This window comes from Myotis brandtii, unplaced genomic scaffold, assembly GCF_000412655.1.
Source record: "Myotis brandtii unplaced genomic scaffold, ASM41265v1 scaffold687, whole genome shotgun sequence".
NCBI lineage: Eukaryota > Metazoa > Chordata > Mammalia > Chiroptera > Vespertilionidae > Myotis > Myotis brandtii.
The window spans coordinates 1,952,616-1,975,184 of NW_005370687.1; the positions used below are offsets into that span (position 1 = coordinate 1,952,616).

Below are 22,569 nucleotides of genomic sequence, written 5' to 3' on the forward strand. Positions count from 1 at the left end.
ATCTATCAACAAGTGAATCTAAAAATCAAGTGAATAAAAAATCTGATGAACAGAGTAAACTGGTGAATATAACAGAACCAGGGGCATAGAAGGGAGTGGACTGACAATTCTTGGGGGGAAAGGGGTGTGGGGGTGCAGGAAGAGACTGGACAAAAATCGTACACCTATGGATGAGGACAGTGGGAGGGGTAAGGGCAGAGGGTGGGGTGGGAACTGGGTGGAGGAGAGCTATGGGGGGGAACAAAAGAGGAACAACTGTAATAATCTGAACAATAAAGATTTAATTAAAAAATAGTCTGTTATTAATTTTTCTTGTTTTCTAAGGTAGGCCTGTAGTGCTATGTACTTTCCTCTCAGAACTGCTTTTACTGGGTTGTTTTTTGTTCATTTTCATTTGTTTCCAGGAAGTTGTTTTTTTTTTTAAATTTATTTTTATTGATTTCAGAGAGGAAAAGAGAGGGAGAGAGAGATAGAAACGTCATTGATGAGGAAGAATATTGATCAGCTGCCTCCTTCACGCCCCCTCCTGGGTATTATTATTAGGTTTCACAGCTCCCTTAAGCTATCCTCCTTTTTTTTTTTTTTTTAAATATATTTTATTGATTTTTTTACAGAGAGGAAGGGAGAAGGATAGAGAGTTAGAAACATCGATGAGAGAGAAACATCGATCAGTTGCCTCCTGCACACTCCCTACTGGGGATGTGCCTGCAAACAAGGTACATGCCGCAGGCCAACGCTCTATCCACTGAACCAAACTGGTCAGGGCTGTCCTCCGTCTTTTAAATTGTTTTTTCTTTTTGGTTCTCTGATAGAGTGATTTTTTTTTTTACCCTGTCTTCTAATTCACTGATCGAATCCTCGGCTTCCCCTAATCCTCTGGTCAGGCATGTGCCCTTGACCAGAATCGAACCCAGGACTCTTTAGTTCACAGACCTACATTCTATTCACTGAGCCAAACCAACTAGGGCTCTCAGAAGTTTTTCTTTCTTGATCTTACTGGTAACCCATTCATTGTTCAGTAACATGTTATTTAACCTCCATGTGTTTGAGTGTTTTGGGGTGTTTTTACTGTAATTGATTTCTCATTTCATTCCATTGTGAACTGACAAGATGTTTGCTATGATTTCAGTCTTCTTGAACTTATAGAGACTTGTTTTGTGTCCTAACTTGTGGTCTATCTTTGTGAATGAGCTGTGTGCACTTGAGAAGAATGTATATTCTTCACCTTTAGGGTGAAATGTTCTATATATGCCAATTAAATCCATCTGATCCAGTGTGTCCTTTAGAGTCACTGTTTCCTTTTTAATTTTTTTGTCTGGAAGATCTATCCAGTGAAGTCAGCATGGTGTTAAAGTCCCCTACTATGACTGTATTGTTATCAGTCTCTCCCTTAAAGCCCTCTAGAAATTTTTTTTATATATTTAGGTTCTCCTATATTTGGTGCATATATGTTTACCAGGGTTATACTTATTGTATCATTGTTTTCTCTTATGACGGCCTTCATTTTGAAGTCTATTTTGTCTGATATGAGTACTGCTACCCCAGCTTTTTTTTTCCTCTCCATTTTCATAAAAATTTTTTTTCCCATCCCTTCACTCTCATCCTGTGTGAGTCCTTTGTTCTGAGGTGGGTGTCTTGTAGACAACATATAATTTAGTTGTTTTTGTATCCATTCAGCTACCCTATGTCTTATGATTGGAGCATTTAATCCATTTACATTTAAGGTTATTATTAATAGGTACTTATTTATTGCCATTTTAATTCTGCATTCCTATGTTTCTTTATTTCTTCTCATTACAGCAGTCCCTTTAGCATTTCTTGCAGTGCGGGTTTGGTGTGATAAACGCCTTTAGTCTTTTTTTTTTTTTTTTCTGGGAAGCTCTTTTTTTCACCATCTAATTTGAATGATAGACTTGCTGGATATAGTAATCTTGGTTTCAAATCCTTGCTTTTCATTACCTTGAATACTTCATGCCCTTCCCTTCTGGCCTGTAGTTTCTGATGAGAAATGAGCTGACAACCTTATGGGAGCTCCTTTGTAGGCAACAGTTTGCATTTCTCTTGCTGCCTTAAATAATCTCTCTTTGTCTTTAATTTTGGGCATTTTAATTATGTGTCTGGGCTTTGGCCTTTTGGGATTCTTCTTGCTTGGGACTCCACGTGTCTCCTGGACTTGTGTGACTTTTTCTTTCACCAGGTTAGGGAAGTTTTCTGCCATTTTTTTTTATTGAGTTTAGAGAGAAAGGGAAAGGGAGAGATAGAAACATCAATGATGAGAGAAAATCATTGATTGGCTGTCTCCTGCACATTCCCTCCTGGGGATTGAGCCCACAACCTGGCCATGTGCCCTTGATGGGAATCGAACCTGGCACTCTTCAGTCCATAGGCTGATGCTCTATCCACTGAGCCAAACCAGCTAGGGTTCTGCCATTATTTCTTCAAACACATTCTCTGTCCCTTGCTCACTCTTCTTCTGGCACACCCATTACGCAAATATTATTACGTTTCATGTTGTCGCACAGCTCCCTTAAGCTGTCCTCCTTTTTTAAAATTGTTTTTTCTTTTTGGTTCTCTGATAGAGTGATTTTTTTTTTCTACCCTGTCTTCTAATTCACTGATCGAATCCTCGGCTTCCCCTAACCTGCTCTGTATTCCTCCTACTGTGTTCTTTGTTAGTGCTATGTCATTTTTCATAGTTACTATATCTTTTCTCATGCTTTTGAGCATCTTTGCCATCATTATTTTGAACTCTATGTCTGATAAGTTTCTTATCTCCATTTCTTTTAGCTCTTCTTCTGTAGAACTCTTGTTCTTTTGTTTGGGCGTTGTTTATTGTCTGCCTGTTCGAGTTTGTGACTGTGGATTAGGTAGATCTGCTGTACCTCCAAATCTCTAGTGCAGGACAGTGTCAACCACTGTTTCTGACTAATTAGATCAGAACAAAACTCAAAGTCTCCAGAGACCTTCCTCTGCCTTCAGATTGATTTTATTCAGTCTTGAGCTGCAGGCAAACATCACAGGTGTGGCAGAGGTTTTCCAACAGGGTGGGGCAATTGCTTCTGCCTGGGGGCTAATTGTTATTCTCAGACTCTTAATGGGTCTCAGAAATTATACAGGGTGGGGCAAGGATTTTCCAATAGGATGGGGCAACTGCCTTCCTCCCAGGCAAAAACCACCTGGATGGCAAAGGTCTGCCTGAGAAAGATGTTCTTCACAGTGTGAGGAAATGACTCAGCTCAGGAAACCGGGCTTTAACCCCAGAACCCCCAACCCTCCCTTCTGCTCACACAGCTCCAGTCCACTCTGCCCTCCCTCTGCCAGAGCCCAAGGTACACGAATTTTGTGTGTTGGCCCTTTAAGAGGGTGCCTGTGTTTCCAGCCATCTCTCCCTGACAGACAGCAACTCTGCTGCTTTTCATAACGAGATGTTATGTGGGCACCTTTATCAGTTCTGCTTCTCTGGGCTGGGAAGCCTAGTTTGGGGTTTAGACCTTAGAGTTCTCAGTGGCAACCTCCCACAGCTGAGATATCTCTCCAGAACTTCAGCTGTGCTGTGGGAGCCCAGCCAGCCCTTTCAAGTCTCAGATGTGAGTGGGCGGTAAAGTTGACTTCCTTTTATAGGATTGAGAAGTCCAGAGGGCCATGAATGAACCCTAAGGTACCCTCTGTGTGGATGTTGCTAGACCTACTTCAGTCTAGGGATGAATAATCATTCATTTCTCCAAAACTCTATACTCAGATTCAAGCCTGGAAAATATTTTGTCCTATTAAGAGCCTACAATAGAAATGAAGAGGAATGGATGCTTGGAAAAGTTGTGTCAGACCAAAGAAATGAAGAAGAAAGTAAAAAAATGGGGGTAGGGGGTAGGGAGAAAATGAAGAAATATTCCAGAAGTTTTGCTTTATCACTGTCTTTGGCTGTGATGTCAGTGAATGTGATATCTGATGTGTAGTTCTCCTTGGAGAGAATGTTGAGAGGGGGTGGTTACTGTTTTGTTTTGGTGATTCTTGCATTGGTCCAATTAGGATGATGAGGTTGACTGGGAGCAGTTCCCTGAAGCCAGAAACAAAGCTGGTTGTTTTAGGAAGGAGATGGGAGAGCAGAGTTAATGCAGTGTGCATGATCTGAAATATCTAGGTCAAAGAGCTTTCACCAGTGATGACTCCTGTCAGTAATGCTATTTTATACTTTTGTCCCTAATTGTGTTAAAGTTAGGGTTTGAGTTGCTAAAAAAAGACAAATGGGGCTTATGTCTTATGCTGTTAAGTATTCAAAGCATAGTAGTAACTCTGTGGGAAGGTGTCAGAGTCCTAAGTTAAATCTCATATTAAAAGCATGTGTAGCCCTAACCAGTTTGGCTCAGTGGATAAAGCGTCGACCTGTGGACTGAAGAGTCCTGGGTTTGATTCTGGTCAAGGGCATGTACCTTGGTTGTGGTACACAACCAATAGGGGGTGTTCAGGAGGCAGCTGATCGATGTTTCTCATCGATATTTCTAACTCTCTATCCCTCTCCCTTACTCTCTGTAAAAAAATCAATAAAATATATATATATATAAAAGCATGTGTATACCAAGAGGAGTGATTTTTTTTTTTTAAATCCTCACCCAAGGGTATGTTTTTGTTGTGTTTTTTATTTTTTTTTATTTTACTTTGACATTTGCTGAAAAGCACAGAACAGTTGACATTTGAATGCCTCAGTGTTAAGGTTACAAACAAAATCCTTAAGTCAAAGAGTTACAGGATCCCACATCAGTTATTTCACATTAAGTGCAGGTTTAAAAAAAATTAGTGCTGTTTGGAACACAAGATACGCATTTCAATTTAACAACACAAACTTAGCACCTTTAAAATAAAAATAAATACTGATGACCACATTGTAAGTACGAAAGTATCATTTAAATAGGGGGGAAAATCCAGTTCACCAACAGTGCAAACAAATAACAGCATTTCCAAAGCTGAAATTAAATGTGTAAACACATACCCACTCGCCACTCTGCCTAGTACAGTGAATAAGTCCTTCCCACCCAGGGCCGAAAAGAAAGAGTTCCTGCTAAGTCTCTTAGATTCCGAATCTGAAAAGTTGCCACAAGTTTTAGGCCAAGGGCTGGAAAGATTTAAGTGCAGTACAAGGGAGATCCGTATGTTTGAACAGGAAGGAGTTCTTTTTCAGATGGGTCAACTAGAAACGTTTTCAGTCCAACTGCAGAGCCTTCCAGCCTAAGCGTACACATGACCATAGGTCTACGTGATGTGACCCTGACTTCAGTGGGGCACCTGAGTGCAGAGCCGATGCTGCATGAGGAATGATGGCCCAAGCTCTCCACAGTGGACACTGCTTTGCAACCAGAGTACTTTAGGCCAGTTCAGTGTAATTACAAACGTTTGTGATTCTTAACCTATTGTCACCAAGTGGTTTTTAAGTAGGGAATGTCTGTCTGCATGTTACGTCTTCTTAATCTTTTCAGACATTAATGATTAGTCCTTCCCAATGTGGTTTTATATCACTCACAAGGTCACCGTGTTTTCTTTCTCATGAGCATTCCATTTTTACACAGAACTTTATGCTGAGCTTGAGGTCTTTTAACAAGTGTAGCCACATATAAAAAGAAATACTAGATGCAGACTCAGTGGCCAATTATTTGCATTACAGTGTTACAAAAAAACTGCTAGATGTTTTTTCTAAATCAGCATTTACCAATTGTCCAGACCAAAGGTCATTTTGAAGCATGAAAGTTCAGATTCCAACTTCTCCACTGACCCATGTGCAACACAACTTACTCTGTTCCCAAATACTCCTGGAAGCACTTGCTTGCTCGGCTGTCATCGATTCCGATGGGTTTGTAGACACAAAATGCTATAAGGATCATGGTCACCAGCAGGATGCTGAAAATGGTTTCCATCAACACCAGGTTCTGCCCCTGCGGCACCGTGTGTGGCCGGCTCTGCTCCATTGGCTCCTCCAGGCTCCAGGCCTTCTCCTGCCCCATGAGGAGGCTACACAGGTCCAGGCACAGCCACCACCACCACCACTGCACACAGCATCCTCCTGAGCTCCCAAGGATATGTTTTATATTGAATTTTAGAGAAAGAGGAAGGGAGAGAGAAAGAGAGAAACATAGATGTGAGAGAGAAACATCAATTGGTTAGTTGCCTACCCTTCGCACCCCAACTGGGGATGGAATCTGAAACCTAGGTATGTGCCCTGACCAGGAATTGGACCTGCAACCTTTTGGTGTACTGGAAAACGCTCCAACCGAGACACTTGGCTAGGGTAGGAGTGGCCTTTATTATTATTATTAATGAAGATATTTAAGATTGATCAAATAAGGTAAATTAGTTGCTAGACTAAAATTTGACTTTCTGGCCCAGCTGGTGTTGCTCAGTGGTTGAGCATCAACCCATGAGGCAAGAGAATGCTGGTTCGATTCCAGGTCAGGGCACATGCGTGGATTGGGGGCTCGATCCCTGGTGGGAGCTTGCAGGAGGCAGCTGATTGGTGTTTCTCATCATTGATGTTTCTATCTCTCTATTCCTCTTCCTCTCTAAATCAATAAAAAACATTAAAAATTTTACTTTCTTGTTGAACTAAATATTTACTTGGAAGTACTTCTGTTTGAATATTTCTATTTTTAATTACTCTTTGATGAAAATACCACAAATATCAAGAAGCACCACGTGTCCCAGTCAGACTGGTTGAGAAATTCAGCAGAAGTGAAGGAATAAAAATACCAGCCATTTCTCTACCTATTTGCATATAAAATGGACAATATTTAAATGTTAAGCCATTTTATCCAGCACCATATTTAAGTGCTTTTCAGTGTTAATACTAAAAATTATTGTTAAAAATCACAGTTTTAAGCTGTGTATTTTATTCCGGTTGCATATGTTTGGCTCTTAATGTTCTCGTAGCTATAGTTTTGATTCCCGGCATTATCCTAAAATGTAATTGTACTTTGAAATTTAGAGTAATAATTTAAGTTGCTTAAATGTACTTTCTTGCTATATTAATTTTCTGCAGTTGTGCTATCATCCACTCAGATTGTGCTCTATTAATATGCTACAGAAGTTTAAATTATTAGGATGTTAATATTTCCATCTTTTCTGGAAGAGTATTATCTATTTCCTGATGGACTGAACTCTCAAAACTGACTAGGGGGTGGGGAAGGAGTGCTGCGTGGTATTGTAGCTAAGCACTAGACCAGGGTTCAAAAGAACTGACTTCTGGTTTTGATTCTGCCACATAATATAGTACCCATTAACCTTAAGCAACTGGCATAAACGGTGTGTGTGTGTGTGTGTTTAAATCAATTGTGGTGAAATACACATAACAAAATGTACCTTTTTAGCCACTTTAAAGTATACATCAGTGGCATTAACTACATTCACATTATTATGCAACTAACCACCCTCTATCGAACTTGGGACCTCTATCTCCAGAACTCTTTTTCTTTTCATCTTGTAAAACTGACACTGTACCCATTAAAAAATAACTCCTCATTTTCCTCTCCCTCTGGCCCCAGACAACCACCATTATACTTTCTGTCTTAGGAATTCAACTACCCCAGGGATCTCAAATAAGAGGTATCATACAGTATTTATCCTTTTGTGACTGGCTTATTTCACTTAGCATACATCCCATCAAATTGTATCATGTCTCAGAATTTCCTTCCTTTCTAAGGCTTAATTATTCCATTGTATGTATAGACCATACTTTTAAAATTAATTCATCCATCAGTATATCCTTGGATTATTTCTTTTGATATCATGAATGATGTTGCTGTGAAAATGGATATACAAATATTTGTTCAGGACCCTGCTTTTAGTTCTTTTAGGTATATACCTAGAAGTGGAATTGCTAGACCATGTGGCAATTCTATTTTTAATTTTTTGAGGAACTGCCATACTGTTTTCAATAGCGGCTGTCCCATTTTACCCTCTCACCAGTAGTGCACAAAGGTTCCAGTTTCTCTACATCCTCACCAAGACTTATCTTCTGTTTCTTTATAGTAGACATCCTAATGAGTGTGTCTCATTGATTTGCATTTTCCTAATGTTGAGTGATGATGAGCATTTTTTCATATGCTTGTTGATCATTCAGTTTGTCTATTCAAGTCCTTTGCCCATTTTTTAATCAGGCTATTTGTTTTATTTTTAAGAGTTCTTTAACATATTCTGCAGATTAGCTCCTTATCAGATAGATGATTTACAAATATTTTTTTCATTCCATGATTTGCTTTTTCACTCTGTTGATCGTATCCTTTGATGTACAAAAAGTTTGAATTTTGATGTATTCCAATTTATCTTTTTTTCTTTGGTTACCTGTGCTTTTGGTATCATACCCAAAAAATCATTTCAAAATCCAACATAATGAAGCTTTCCTTTTGTGTTTTCTTCTAGAAGTTTTACAATTTTAGCTCTTTATGGTTAGGTCTTTGATCCATTTTTAGTTAGTTTTTATATATGGTGTAAGGTAAGATTCCAACCTCATTATTTTGCACGTGAATATCCAGTTTTCTTAATATCATTTGTTGGAAAAAAACTACCCTTCTCCTTTGAAGTGGAATTGGCATTCTTGTAGGAAATCATTTGACCAGTAAATATGAGGATTTATTTCTTAGTTCTCCATTCTCTTCCATGGTATATATATGTCTGTCTTTCTGCCAGTACTACACTATTTTGTAGTTTTGTAGTAAGTTTTGAAGTCAGGAACTGTGAGACCTCTAACTTTGTTCTTCATTTTCAAAATTATTTCGCTATTAGTGATGCTAAGATGGATGAATCAAAGGGTTCAGGTGGTGACAACCTGCCCGATCCCTCCATTGCAATAAGGGAAGGAGGGGAGAGAATTCTCTAAGGTTTGGTTTCTGCTGAACAATTCTGAAGAGGCTCTCAAGCATGTGAGGATCAATTTTGGATTGGCTGCTGTTTCTGAGGCAAGGTTAGAAGAGAGGATTAATTAGGGTTTGGGTGCTGTCATGAGACAAGGACAGTTTGGCAATTGGGTATCCTCAGTAACAAAGCAGGTCTGGGGGCATCATTGGTAAGAAAGCAGTGGCCCTCAGAGAGAGCTGTTACAGCATTTTACAGCTGCTGACCGACCTTGGGAGAAATAATGTTTCCTATTAACTTTGCACCTGCCTTTATCTTTGTCTGCTCTCCCAGCCCAGTTAATGGCAGAGTTATTTTTTTCTTTCATTCTGAGCTGATTTTTATCTTTCGTGTCTGACATGTTTTTACTCTTTTAATGGATTTGGGAAGTAGGGAATCATTGTATCTTAAGACTTGAAGCAAATAAATAAGTGATTAAAATCTCCCTCCCCCCCATTTAAGGTAAAAGTTCATGATTAGTAAATAGAGCATGATTTGGAAAAATTGTGAAGTAGGAATAGTTTATTTGTTATTGCCATTTCCACTTTGCTTTCTGAGCCCCTCTCCCTCTGATGGGCACCTGGGACCCTTCACTGTCTCATCTCACCTAGGCTTCCAGTATTCTTTCTTAGGCTTTTCTTTCTTTTCTCCTATGTGAACTTGTGCCCATTGGTTGACCTGATGATGAGGTTAAGGTAGCTTAATATGTTCCTTTGAGGGGCATTTTCATTTTAAAAGGAAATTTCTGAGAATAATACTGAAACTAAGGAACAAGTTTCTAATGCACATTTCTGGCGAGATGAGGTGGTGGGGAGTGAGGATGGGAAGGGAAGCAGTTGTTTGAGTATAGGTCAGACCTTACGCAGTCAGTCTGTCTAAATGGGGCCCCAAAAATCGGAAGTTGTCCTCTGAGAAGCTGATGACTGGTGGTGCCTGCCTTTCCCTCTTCTTCCTTAGGTGCTGAGGAAGACATAGTAAAAGCATCTGAGTGCCTGCTGGGCATGTGTCAGGAAAGCAAGGCTATTGTGTTAAGTAAATAATGTGGAAATGCATGCTGGAAGTTGAGACTTCAGGCAGATCAGTGCAAGGACAATTGGAATTGCCCTCTTCTTACAGTGGTACACACACTGTTACCTTGGTAGTTCCAAGAGACAGACACCAAGATGTGGAGACCTGCTCATAGTGTTGACCTATGCACTAACTGTCGGGACTTGTTTTAGTCCAGAGACGACCAGTGATCAGACTTTCTCCTTTCAAGCCTTTCTCACTGAAGCTAGGCAATACATACCCAGTTTTCCCTCAAGAAGAAATTTGAGCCCATAGCTTGTGGCCCAGTAACTGACTGGTACCTTTTACCTCTCCAGGCCCAAGTTATTTCTTTCTTTTTTTTCTTTTTAAATATATTTTATTGATTTTTTACAGAGAGGAAGGGAGAGGGATAGAGAGTTAGAAACATCTATGAGAGAGAAACATCGATCAGCTGCCTCCTGCACACTCCCTACCGGGGATGTGCCCGCAACCAAGGTACATGCCCTTGACCGGAATCGAACCTGGGACCTTGAGTCCGCAGCTGACGCTCTATCCACTGAGCCAAACTGGCTAGGGCGCAAGTTGTTTCTTTCTTTTTATGGGGGGGTGGGGGCAGGGAAAGGGAGAGAGATACAGAAACATCAATGATGAGAAAGAATCATTGATCAGCTGCCTCCTGCATGCTGCACACTGAGGATCGAGCCCTCAACCTGTGCTAATTCCTTGACTGGGAATCAAACTGTGACCCCCCCCCCCCCCCCCCCCCCCCGTCGACACTCAACCACTGAGCCACACTGGTTGTTTCTTAATCCTGGGGAAATGTGAGGTTCCTGTTGTGCTTTGAAGATGAGTTGAGTTTTAGGAAGGATTTGAATCCCCAACCTCCAAATCTACAAGTGACTTCCATGGTAATCTTCCATGTGTATGCCACCTAAGGCCAGGTTATGCTTACTGGTGCTGTGGCAATCTTGACTCACAGCTCCTGGGTCCAGGGCTGTTGTTCTAGACATCAGAAGCCTGCAACATTTTAGTCCTAGCCATAGTTTGAACTACTTTGAAGCTTCCTGTAAACTGGACTTTTGAAAGTGGTACTTTCCCAAGTCCCCTGGCCTTTCCCCTTTGGGAGCCCAGACCAAGTGAAACCTGTTGGTGCCACAGTATTGTTTGCTTACCTGTGGCTTCTGATGGCCTCTGCGCAGGCAGAGGTAGACTCTAGAATTAGGCAGCCTCAGCCCAACATGTGGTTCATTCGTACTGTTGCCCCTGTTTGAAGACTGTTAACTGGCCCTTTCCTTAAGCTCTTCTGAGGAGTTGCACTGGAAAGGAGCCATCTCCCTGTAGATAGGAGTGACTCTTGTAGGGTTGATAAGGTGGGCTTTTGAGGCCTCTGAAGAACTTGAGCATATGATAGGCCCTGCCTCCCTGCCCTCCTACAACCTGTTTTGCCCACTACTGGATGAAAGCCCTCCCCTTTGTAGTCAATTCACTACAGAGAGAATGGTTTGTGTTGGCTGTGTGGCAACTTTCCCTCTTAATGCCTGAAAATACAATTTTTAATGCTACATTAATTTCTTTAGTAAATTTTACTCTGAACTGATTTTAGACTTACAGGAAAGTTTCAGAGATGATAGAGAGCTCCCACATACCCAGTTTTCCCCATTGTCAGCATCTTACATAACCACCACACACTTGTTAGAGTGAAACATCAACATTGGAACATTATTGTTTATTTAGATTTTATCAGTTTTCCTCTCAGTACCTCTTTCTGTTCAAGAATCCAGTCTAGGTGCCACATTATATTTAGTTGTCATGTCTCCCCATTTCCTCTGGTCTGTGACAGTTTCTCAGTCTTTCCATGTTTTTCATAACCTCTGATTGTTTTGAGGAATACCATCTAGCGTCCTTTATAATAATTTCAATCTGAGTTTGTCTGATATTTTCTTCATGATTAGACTGATGTTATGGGTTTGGGGAAGAATCCACAGTGGGGAAATAAATGTCCTATGGAGTACTTGAAATTTGTATAACTTCATTGGAGATGTTAACCATGATCACTTGGTCAAGTAGTTTGTCACCAAGTAGTTAGTTCTCCACCATAAAGTTACTGTGCTTCCTACTCTATTGTTTAGAAATGAATCACTAAGTTTAGCTTGCTGGGGGATATATAGAATTAAGTCCCACCTTTTGGAAGGGGGAGCATCTGTATATAATATTTGTAATTCTTCTATAAGGAAGTGTGTCTCTTCTGCCCTATTAGTCATTTATTTATATAACTATGGAGTCATGTATATTTTATACTTTGAGTTATAATGCAATACTTTGGTATTTGTTTTGTTTACCAAATTGTTCTAATTCTGTACTTATTATTAAAGGTTTAATCATATGTAAAAGAGATGAGTTGAATGAAATAATATTATAGGCCTTAGCTGATTTGGCTCAGTGGATAGAGCGTCGGCCTGCGGACTGAAAGGTCCCAGGTTCGATTCCAGCTAAGGGCATGTACCTTGGTTGCAGGCACATCTCCAGTGGGAGGTGTGCAGGAGGCAGCTAATCAATGTTTCTCTCTCATCGATGTTTCCAACTCTCTATCCCTCTCCCTTCCTCTCTGTAAAAAATCAATAAAATATATTTAAAAAAAAAGAAATAATATTATAGTACCTTCTAGCTCCAAAGTTCTGAACCAGGAGCTTTAAAAAACTCACCTTAAAATCAGATATTCTAAAATAACTTTCTCCATTTGCTTACTAATCCCTGATTGTGTAGCCTTGGCCCTTGGTTCTGCTTCCTTAACTACTTTTCTAGGACATCCTCATGGCTCATTTATTTGATATTGGCGCCAAAGACCATATGTCTGTAGGTAAAGCTACTATGGCCTGGGGAGTGGAACTGACGTAACTGTAGCTTTAGTTCCCTGGATATGCTTCCCAAGTTGCTGTTGGGGAAGAAACAAGTGTGAGTTTAAAAAATTTTACTGAGAGCTGGGAGTTCTTGGGCCCATTTCTTCTACCGCCAGACTTCAGATCCTTTATCTAGAAAATGAAACCTTTCCATTAGATGGCCCCTAAGATTGCTCACAGCTGTGATTTTATCATCAGCGATACAGTAAAATATCGGGCTGGTAGGTCTCATCTCAGTAATCAAGGCAAGAGTTGGGACTGGCCAACTTCTCTGGAACAAGCTTATTGGGTCCATCTTCTTTATCATCCTTTTTATTTACTTGATTAAACACACACACACACACACACACACACACACACACACACAGTGCATGGGATGAGCACATTCAGAAATGCAGGTCTAGAGCTGATGCCTCGATGTCTCATTGTATAGTGGAGAAGGCATGTTTTGCTGTTCATTAATGACCCCACAGTAATAACTTTGGAGGATCAGAACTGGATTGTTTATTACTAGTATTTATAAATCAGTGGCTTCTTAAATGACATTCCTTTTATAGCAACTATATAGTGTGTGAACAGTCTAGCAAAGTAGCCAAGGTGAATAGAATGTGGTGGCTTAAGTATGATAAGGCCAAATGAGTTATATTAAAGACGCTTTAGTTCTCAAAGCCGGTGTGAAGGGGGGGGGGGTAGGAGAATGTCATTAGTCTCATATACTGAAAGCAGATGGGTGGAGGACAAGGAGGAACTAATGTACTGTGAAACAGGGCATATTCATTTGGGAATAAGGAGCAGTAGAGTAAAGGAATGTTGCTTTTGGTTAGAAAACTAGGATAGAAGAGCATGGAATGACTTCCTCAGGCTGCCTGCCACTGAGTTGTTCTTTAAGGCCCACATCATACTGGTTTATGAGATTGACTCAGAGCTCTGAATGAAAGTCCTCTGACCCACCACACCTGTCAACTGTCCCACATTTCTGAGTGAAGTGGCACACTGCATATCCTGGCTTACAGTGTTAAATCAACAGGTAGAACTTTTATGGTACTAGTTGCATGAGGATTTACGTTTGCTTTAATGACAAGTGTGTTTGGAGATGCCCATTCCTGTGAGTCCTGCTAATGCTGCTAGTGGCTTTAGCTTCCTATTCTCAAGTGAAATGAGTTGCTACTTCTTGAAGTGAACAGCAGATGTCACTGCATCTTCACTTACCAGGGCTCTGGATCATAATTGTTTGGATTCAACCCAGTTCTTCGTACAGCTCTCAAACCACTGACCTCAAATTGAGTATTTATTGCTCTCTGACACCCTAAGATCCCCTTCCTCAGATACAGAACCCAGATTGAAAATTGATAATAAACACAGCCCAAGAGGTTTTCCTCAATTCCTTCACTATCCTCTTTACTTATATGTTATCTGTATTTTCACGTAGCTAACTGATGAGGTTTATTTGCCTTTTCCTATCAACCTTACAGTTGTTTAGGAACTGGGACAATTTTTTATATTTGTCTTCACACTGAAATGCTTCTTGGCCTTTCTGTAGCTTGCATTTTAAAAACCTTCCAGCAGTAAAGTTGATGCCACTGTTCTCTGAATTGAGGTGCTGAACATAGAGGAAACTGCCACTTTCCTTATTGTTTTTTTGAACCTTTAGCTTTGGTAGTTGAGGAAATAAAAAACTGAATTGGGACAAAAGTTCTATGGGGCATCTTTTTAAAACATATCTCTTATGGTTTCAGTGTAGATAGTAGGGTTTCCCTATCTGACAGAAAGGTAAAGTTGGTGTTAGATTATTTTAGAAAGTCTGAGACATATTAAATTTTTGGTATCTTTTGCTCACATATATTGTGGTATAGCCAGGGTGATATCTGTCCTAATATGCCAGGTTTACACCTATATAGTGGTGTAATTATTAGTAGTTCCATCTTTCACTCTCAGTTGACCTAGTTTGAACAGTATGGTCTCTCTAAATTGCCATGGTGGTGGGGGGGCAATCTATATTTCTAATTTTAGTAATAATAACCTTTTTTTTAATTCAGGAATTATGCATGCCCTGAGTTTTCTGAGTTAAACACATGTAAAATAAGCAAAAACCACTAAGAACTTGTAATTCTGGAAAAATAGATTTTAGGTTTCTATTGATAATTGTCCTTCTGGAGTAATGATTTCCAAAGGTGGCTGTGCATCAGAATCAACTAGTACCCTTTTTACAAATAGTTTCAGGGTTCTCATAGACCTCTACTGAATTTGTTCCAGAGCTTGAACTTGACATTACCAAAAATGTAGAACCAAAAATGCAATGCAAATGTACTGGACTATTTTGTGAGCAAGCTTCTAAATCAGCGGTTCTCAGCCTGTGGGTCGCAACCCCTTTGGCAGTCGAACGACCCTTTCACAGGGGTCGCCTAAGACCATCCTGCATATCAGATATTTACATTACGGTTCATAACAGTAGCAACATTACAGTTATGAAGTAGCAACGAAAATAATTTTATGGTTGGGTCACAACATGAAGAACTGTATTTAAAGGGCCAGAAGGTTGAGAACCACTGTTCTAAACTAACATGTAGAAGAACGCTTCTCTCTATGGTTTGGGTGGTGGTTGAGGTTCTTGGGGGTAGCTGCTTTGGGCCTTGAGGGTGCATTTGGCGTTGACATGAGTTGTTTTTTTGTTTCAGATGTCATCTGGGTGATTCTCAGTGTGGAGGTGGGTGGACTTTTAGGAGTAACGCAGCAGCTGTCATCTTTCGAAACGGAGTTCAACACACAGCCACATCGCAAGGTAGAAGGAAACTTCAACCCGTTTGCCTCTCCCCAAAAGAACCGACAATCAGATGAAAACAACTTAAAAGACCCTGGGGGTTCCGAGTTCGACTCAATCAGCAAAAACACATGGGCTCCTGCTCCTGACCAAACCGAGCAAGATGAGAATAGACTCTCACAGAACTCTGTAAATCTGTCCCCCAGCAGTCACGCAAACAACTTATCAGTAGTGACTTACAGTAAGGTAGGTGCCCTTGGAGAAGAGGAGAAGGGGTAGGTGGTGGGCCTTGGGATTTGTGATACCCCTTCATGGCAAACCTTGAATCCTAGAATGTTCTTTAAGACTGCTTAGCTCTCCTGCCAACAGCAACAACACAAAACCTACCCCTTCTCCCCTCCCCCCTCCCCCATCTTCATGTCCTGTGGATATTACTTCATCCACATTTATAATTTACTACTGTCTCTCTGCTCTGGTTTGGGTGTTGAAAGAACAAAGTTCTTTACCTTTACATTTTAAGAAAAGAAAGTCAAAATATCGCCAGCCATGCTTCCATTTTTAATGTATACTGAGCAACAACAACACACCTTTGGAATTGGTTCCTACTTTGATTTTTTGGGGTATGGGTGGGATTCTTGTTTTTGTTTGTTTGTTTTCGGAGGAAAAAGGCAAGCTCAGTTATTTATCCTAACTGTTGTTGGGCTTTTACTTTATTAACCTTGTTTGCATGTCTTCTTGTTGATGTCTTTTCAGTCTGTGTGGCCCATCTACTCCCTCATCTACAACCCAGAGTGGCCCAAGTGATATTTTGACTTTTCACGTGTGGGGAATAAGAGAGAATTGTTTAATTATGATTTTAAGTTTATGATTGTTCTGAGACACTTCTAGGTGTTTGATTTCTTGATCTGTTTTTCCTTATGCTAGTTGATTGACAATGTCTTCCACACACTGCTAAGGGGGTGATGGTTCCTGGTTGTTGGTTTTGGTTGGTTGAATAAAGCCCTTATGCTAAGAGTTCACTGTTGTAGGTGGTTCACGTATTGGGGCCTGTGAGTATTTCTGTGCATTCTTCTCTGATTAACAATGCTGCATGTTAGGCCCAGCATCCCATCTATATAATCATATAACTGTTAAGTCTCAAAATTTACCCTCAAAAATTAAAAAATAAAATTAATGTTTATTTGAGGGACAAGTTGCATTGTTGTAAGAATGGTATTTTTCTGACCAATGCTTTATTAAAATATGGTCTAGATTAAGAAAAGAAAAAAAAATTTAGTTAAGCTGATGGGAATATTAAGATCAGCTTAGTCAATTGACAATGGGTAGCTGAAAAGAAGGACAGAAGAATGAATGTTTGGATGAATAACTTGATGGGTAGATGAATAATCAATCACAAGCAAAGAGGACTTTGTTTAAAAAAATAAAAAGTCCTGGTGATGTGAATTCTCTTTTGTCACATGCTCTGGTAAGAGGGACTTCATTTAGCAATAGTGTAGCAAAGGGTTAATTTATTGGTTGGTTGAATAGTCACAAAGGGTTCTGTGTAGTCATGTTAATTCTCCAGGAAATTAGAGAAGTAAATTGATAAACCAGTAAATTGCCTATATTTGAGGAAAGACTTCACATCTTAACACTTAAAGACTTCCTCTACATTCCTGTTGCTCCAGATTTGTCTGTCTTAATCTTAACCCTTCAGAGTATGACTGTTCTAAAATACCTTGGTAGAACGGAAACTTGAGGCAGTTGAGTTTAATGGGAAGGTGAGAATTGGAGGAGGCAAAACCAGTTAGTTGATCCATTGTTTTCTATAATCGAAGCTCCTTTACTCAAGATCAAACTACTTGGCTCAGCCATCATTGTAGTCTTAGGAGAGGGCTGGCATTCCTGGCTAGGGCCCTGCACGCATCTTCCTGAGTCATGAACCTGTTAGTTGTTTTCTTTTCCTTTTGGGCTGATGCTTTTAACCAACTCTCTTTGCCCTGGCGTGTTTGTGGGTGCACTGTCAGAATGAATTACTTATCAGCCTTAATTAAGGTTCCAGCATACTGCTTTTTTGGAACGGCTGAGCTGTGGTGAGGCTGTTGAGATATTTCTTAAGGTTGATGAACTCATGACATGTTACCTAAATTTGTTTTCATGAACGCTGCAGGGTCATGTAGAAGCAGCACTTGTAAGAACCACAGAGTAAGATTCTCATTGGGGTTGATGAGACTTTTGGCTATAATACATTGAGAATGTGGCACTTAGATCCCAAAGAGAAATTGGAGCCTCCCTTTTTTCTAACTTGAAGTAGAATACTATTCATAAAGCACGTATGTGAACATCTGGAAGCAGTTCTGGCTAAAGTTGAGTCAGCTCTGCCTCTCAGGCTCCTAAGGAATGGGGTCGGTGTAAACAGTCATCAGGAAGTACTAACAGATTTGTGCACTGTTTAGAGCAGTGTACATTGTTCAGTAGGGGACTTGAAGAATAAAACAAGTGGCCCCTGCCAGCCAGCAGCTTACAGTACAGTAAAAGTGACGAGGCATGCATCCAGTTCAGTCAGGACAAGTATGAATTTGGTCAGTAGAGAACAACAGTCAAATGTATAATTTTTATATATTCTTGGAGGTTAGAGTTAGAGAAGGCAGAACTGGAGTTGATGGAAAGAGCTTTTCAAAGAATGGGCAGATGGAAAGACAGGAAGGACAATGGTGTGGAGAACTGTTATAGTGCTGAGGGCAGAATGTGGAAGGGTTGTGAGGTCCTGATGTGGGGAACAGACGATGAGAGATAGATTCCAAAAGCAGGGATAATTCACAGTTCTAAACATTTGTGTTTGGCTTCAGAATAGAGATTTATTTATTTTTAAAAGTGGCATGCTTGAGGTTCTCTCTCTCTCTCTCTCTCTTTTTTTAGAAAACTGTTTGTTGGAATTTTGTAATATGAAAAATTTCAAATGTAAAGTGGAAAGAATAGTATAATAAGCATTTGTATACTCATTACTTAGGTTTCACAATTGTTAACTTGCCATCCTTTATTTTCTGAAATATTTTAAATGTTTAAAAGGAAATTATGACATTTTGACATTTTTCCACTTTAATATGCATTTTTACGAAATAAGGATTTTCAAAAATACCTTTAACTTACCTAATGATTAATAATAATTTCCCAATATTACCAGTTCCCAATTATTTCCCAATATTATCAGTTCACATTCAGATTTCTAAGTGTCTCTTAGAATTCGTCTGTTCAAACCAGGATCCAATCAAGACCACATTTTGTGCTTGATTGTTGTATAAGAAAAGCCTTAAATTTTGAGATTCTGAATGGTGCACTTGACAAAGTGTTGAGATCAGGTACACATCAGGGGTATTTTTAACTGTTCCTGTGTGCCCAGGTGTGCTGCCAGTACTTTACAAACCTCATCTCACTTTCTGATAAGAAAGGCTCTGAGGGGCTAAGCAACTTGCCCAGTATCACACAGCTAGTAGAGAGAGGCAGAGCTGAGATTCAAATCCAGGTGCCACATTACTAAAATGTGTTGAGTGAAAGCATTCACTGAGCACCAGTTATTATCAAGCAAGGCATGAAGGAAGCCCAGTCGAAATAAGCAGTTGATAAGTGGTTCTAATATGTAAATTGAGGATTGCCTTTGCCATCTTTTTTAAGAATTCCCGTTTGCTGAGTCGTTAAAAGTAGTGACTTCTTTTCTTGTTTGATAAAAATAAAATATTTTTATAACTCTCCAGGTACATAAACCATGTGGTGTTTATAATAAATAGTGCCTTTTATTTATGAATGAATAGAAAGGATGAAAGAGACCCCTGAGGCTCTAGAGTTGGGGGCAAGTGTTTTCTTGGATGAGTAGGAGGAGTACCTGATGCCTTGGTGTCCGGGATCACTGAGTTGGCAATAGATTTGAGTTACTCTAAAGAAATTCCCTGCCTGCCATTAAGGCTGGGAGAGAACAAGATGCTCTTGGAAGCCCATGACCACAGTTTTAGTAGCAGCTACCGTTTCCTGCTGCCTCCATAGTTACAGTTTAACTTGCTAAGGTTGGTAGGATTAAATGAAAAGATTGCTTCATGCACCTGCTCTGTGAGGACTGGGTGGATGTGTCAACATAATGGCCCATCTGTCAGTGCTAGGAACTGGACACCCGTGGAGCCCTTCCCCAGCTGCCCTTAAATAACCATTAGCTTTCTGGACTGTGCTTCTGGCCTGGGGGGAAGCTCTGAGTAGGAACACCACCCCTAGCTCCATCCCACAACCCTGGCTCCTCTCTGTGTGAACTGTCAGAGGGAGTCAGAAAAGTAAGTATATGCGGACTTGCTCCAAAGATTCATAAATCTGACTCCTCCCTTTTGTTAGAAATTGGCTGGCCTCATTGTCAGCTCAATTGTGGCTGACCTGTCCTAGGTGAACAGTCAGATCAAGTATTGGTGATGGTCAGCTGCTGTTTTAAAGAAACCATTTTTATGTGATTAGCGCAAGAATCTCAGAGGACAAACAGTCACAGTAGGGTACGTGCTCACTCTGTTGATTCAAGGATATTCTTGTCATGAATTCTAGCTCTCTGATTCATCTCTGCAGGCCAAGATAGCTTCTGTTTGAATAATGTGAAAGTAGTGAAAAAATACCTCCTAGAGGTGTGGAAGGAGAAAATAACTCCTGTTAAAATTAGATACCCCTTTTTCTTATTTGCCAGTAACTTTTTAAAATCTCTAAATATTTTCTAAGAAGGCCTTACAGAAGAATAAGACACCAACCAAATGATCTGATTCAGGACAGCTGGGGATTAGAGTGTGGCTGGCAAAACCCAAGGGGCTGTTGTTCAGGATAGCAGATGCCTCACTTCCTTTCTCTGAGAGGAATAATTTACATTTGGGAGCTGAGTAGAATCCCAAATGTATTTATGTTGTTACTTGGACTATAGCCCTTATTTTGTGTTTGTTCTTACTTTAAAAAATGTTTGGAGCTGGTGTATGTCATATACTCTTCCTTTAAACTGGATTACAGTCTGAGCCACTGTTATTACTTCCGCCAAGTGTTGGTTCAGAAGGAGAAACTTGTTATTATCTTGGTGGGGAGGTTCTCTCTCCTCCATTGTCCGCCACTGCCGGTTGCCATCTGCCCTGCCTGCCCACATTCCCACCTGCTCCTCTTCCCCTCTCTCTCCCCGGCAGCCACTCTTTAGTACATTTTGGATCTGAAGCTAGAGAAGTCAGTCTACTTTTATTACATCAGAAATCAGCTGACTTCTAACCTGCTGCTTATCTGTGTTGACTGAAGCATAGAAGAGTTATTTTCCCTCTGTTTAGGTGAGGGTTTAAAAGTTGTAGTAGAGGCTACTAGAGGGGAAGGTTTGAAAAAAGCAAGTCTTTGCGGTATGGGCCTGAGGATGTAATTAATGGCTTGTGACTCTTATTATCTACATTGAAGTAGCCGGTCAGTTTAACATAATAAGGGATAGGTTTAGGGTGACAGTGGAATTGGGCTCATCATTCGCCCAATTCATTTTTAAAAAAAAATATTTTTATTGATTTCAGAGAGGAAGGGAGAGGGAGAGAGAAAAACACCCATGACGAGAATCATTGATGGACTGCCTCCTGCAGGCCCCACACTGGGGATCAATCCCGCAACCTGGCCATGTGCCCTGACCGGTTTGTAGGTCAATGCTCAACCACTGACCATCCCCAAATTCATTCGCCCAATTCAGAGGGCACTGAATTTGACCAGGGCAGGTGGTTGGTGTCCTTATCTGGGCTAATACTTATGTGAGGCAATAGAGGGCAGTGTAACTAACTTTTCACTGCCATGAAATGAGTCTGTTCTCAGATACAGACCCTTTCCACGAAAGGTTTAAAGATGGCTGAAGGAGAAGCTGGAAGGAAAGCTGTTTCACTTGATATTTTATCCAGCTTGTGTCTTCTCTGATAAGGGACAGGTAGCAAAGCATGCTACCCCCAGAGGCCATTGAAAGTACTATCATCAAAGCCGTGAAACTACCATTTATTGAACACTATGTGCTAGGCACTGTGCTGGGGGCTTTTTAAATTTAATTTTTATTGTTAAAATTATCAATGCACGTAGTTTAAGTAGCCAAGTAGTTCTACAAAACTTATTACAAAAAATACCAGTCACCTCCCTGCCTCCCAACCTCCAGTATTTGTTCCCCAGAGGTAGCAGGCTCAGTGTTTGATGTGCGTTACTTCATTTAGTCCACACAACAGTACCATGCTGCAGGTATGGTTATTAGCCCTACTTCACAGCTCTGAGACTTGGGGTACACAGATCCCATGAATTGCCCAAGGTCATGTAGCTAGAGAGTGTTGAAATCAGAATATGAACAAAAGCAGTTGTCTTTTACTCTCAAGGCTGCTCTCCTAACAGTGCACTCCATTGCTTTCCAATATAAATAGTGTTCACACACACATTTTTCTCAGCTGAGCTAACAGTTGTGGGCTCGGGAGGACATGCTTTCTGCAGTATACTGCTACATTTCAAATGAGGAGCAAGCCCGTTATTGACAAGATGTTATGTGACTTCTCTATAATAAGCCCCTCTCCCCATAAGTACAATGGAAGCTACAGAAATCAGCCTTTATCTCTAGCCTACAGGAAGGGAAAAGATTCCCTAGAACAGGGGTGGGCAACCTTTTTGTGAGTGCGTGCCCAAACCAGCAAAATCTCTGACTCAAAATTCTTCTGCATGCCAACCCTAATTTTTTGAGAACGTGTTACACCTACTTGATATCTCTTAAGGTGTACGTATGTGAAGAACCTTGAAGAAATAATAAAATTCACTCGAGTGACAAAAACACAGTATATGATGATGAAAAATACATTTATTTTTTTAATGTATACATGTACACTGATAGTCCGACAGAAAACTTTATGACTCCGTTTGATATTATCAGTGGGACTTTTGCTGCTGCATCACTGATGACAGAGATTTTACATCAGGTTTATATTTCGTGACCTTCAGAGATATGCACGAGCTACTACTTTCATCCGCCAGGCTACTCCTATT

At 40.3% G+C, this 22,569-nt stretch overlaps 1 protein-coding gene across 1 annotated transcript in view; it reads left to right on the top strand.

The window, feature by feature from the left end:
• Positions 1-22,569, top strand: part of LOC102239984 (chromosome unknown open reading frame, human C6orf106) — a 57,359-nt gene that overhangs the window by 18,393 nt on the left and 16,397 nt on the right. Inside the window, exon 4 of the mRNA XM_014529587.1 lies at positions 15,473-15,801. Coding sequence (XP_014385073.1) covers positions 15,473-15,801 — 329 coding nt within the window. The remainder of the gene's footprint in view (positions 1-15,472; positions 15,802-22,569) is intronic.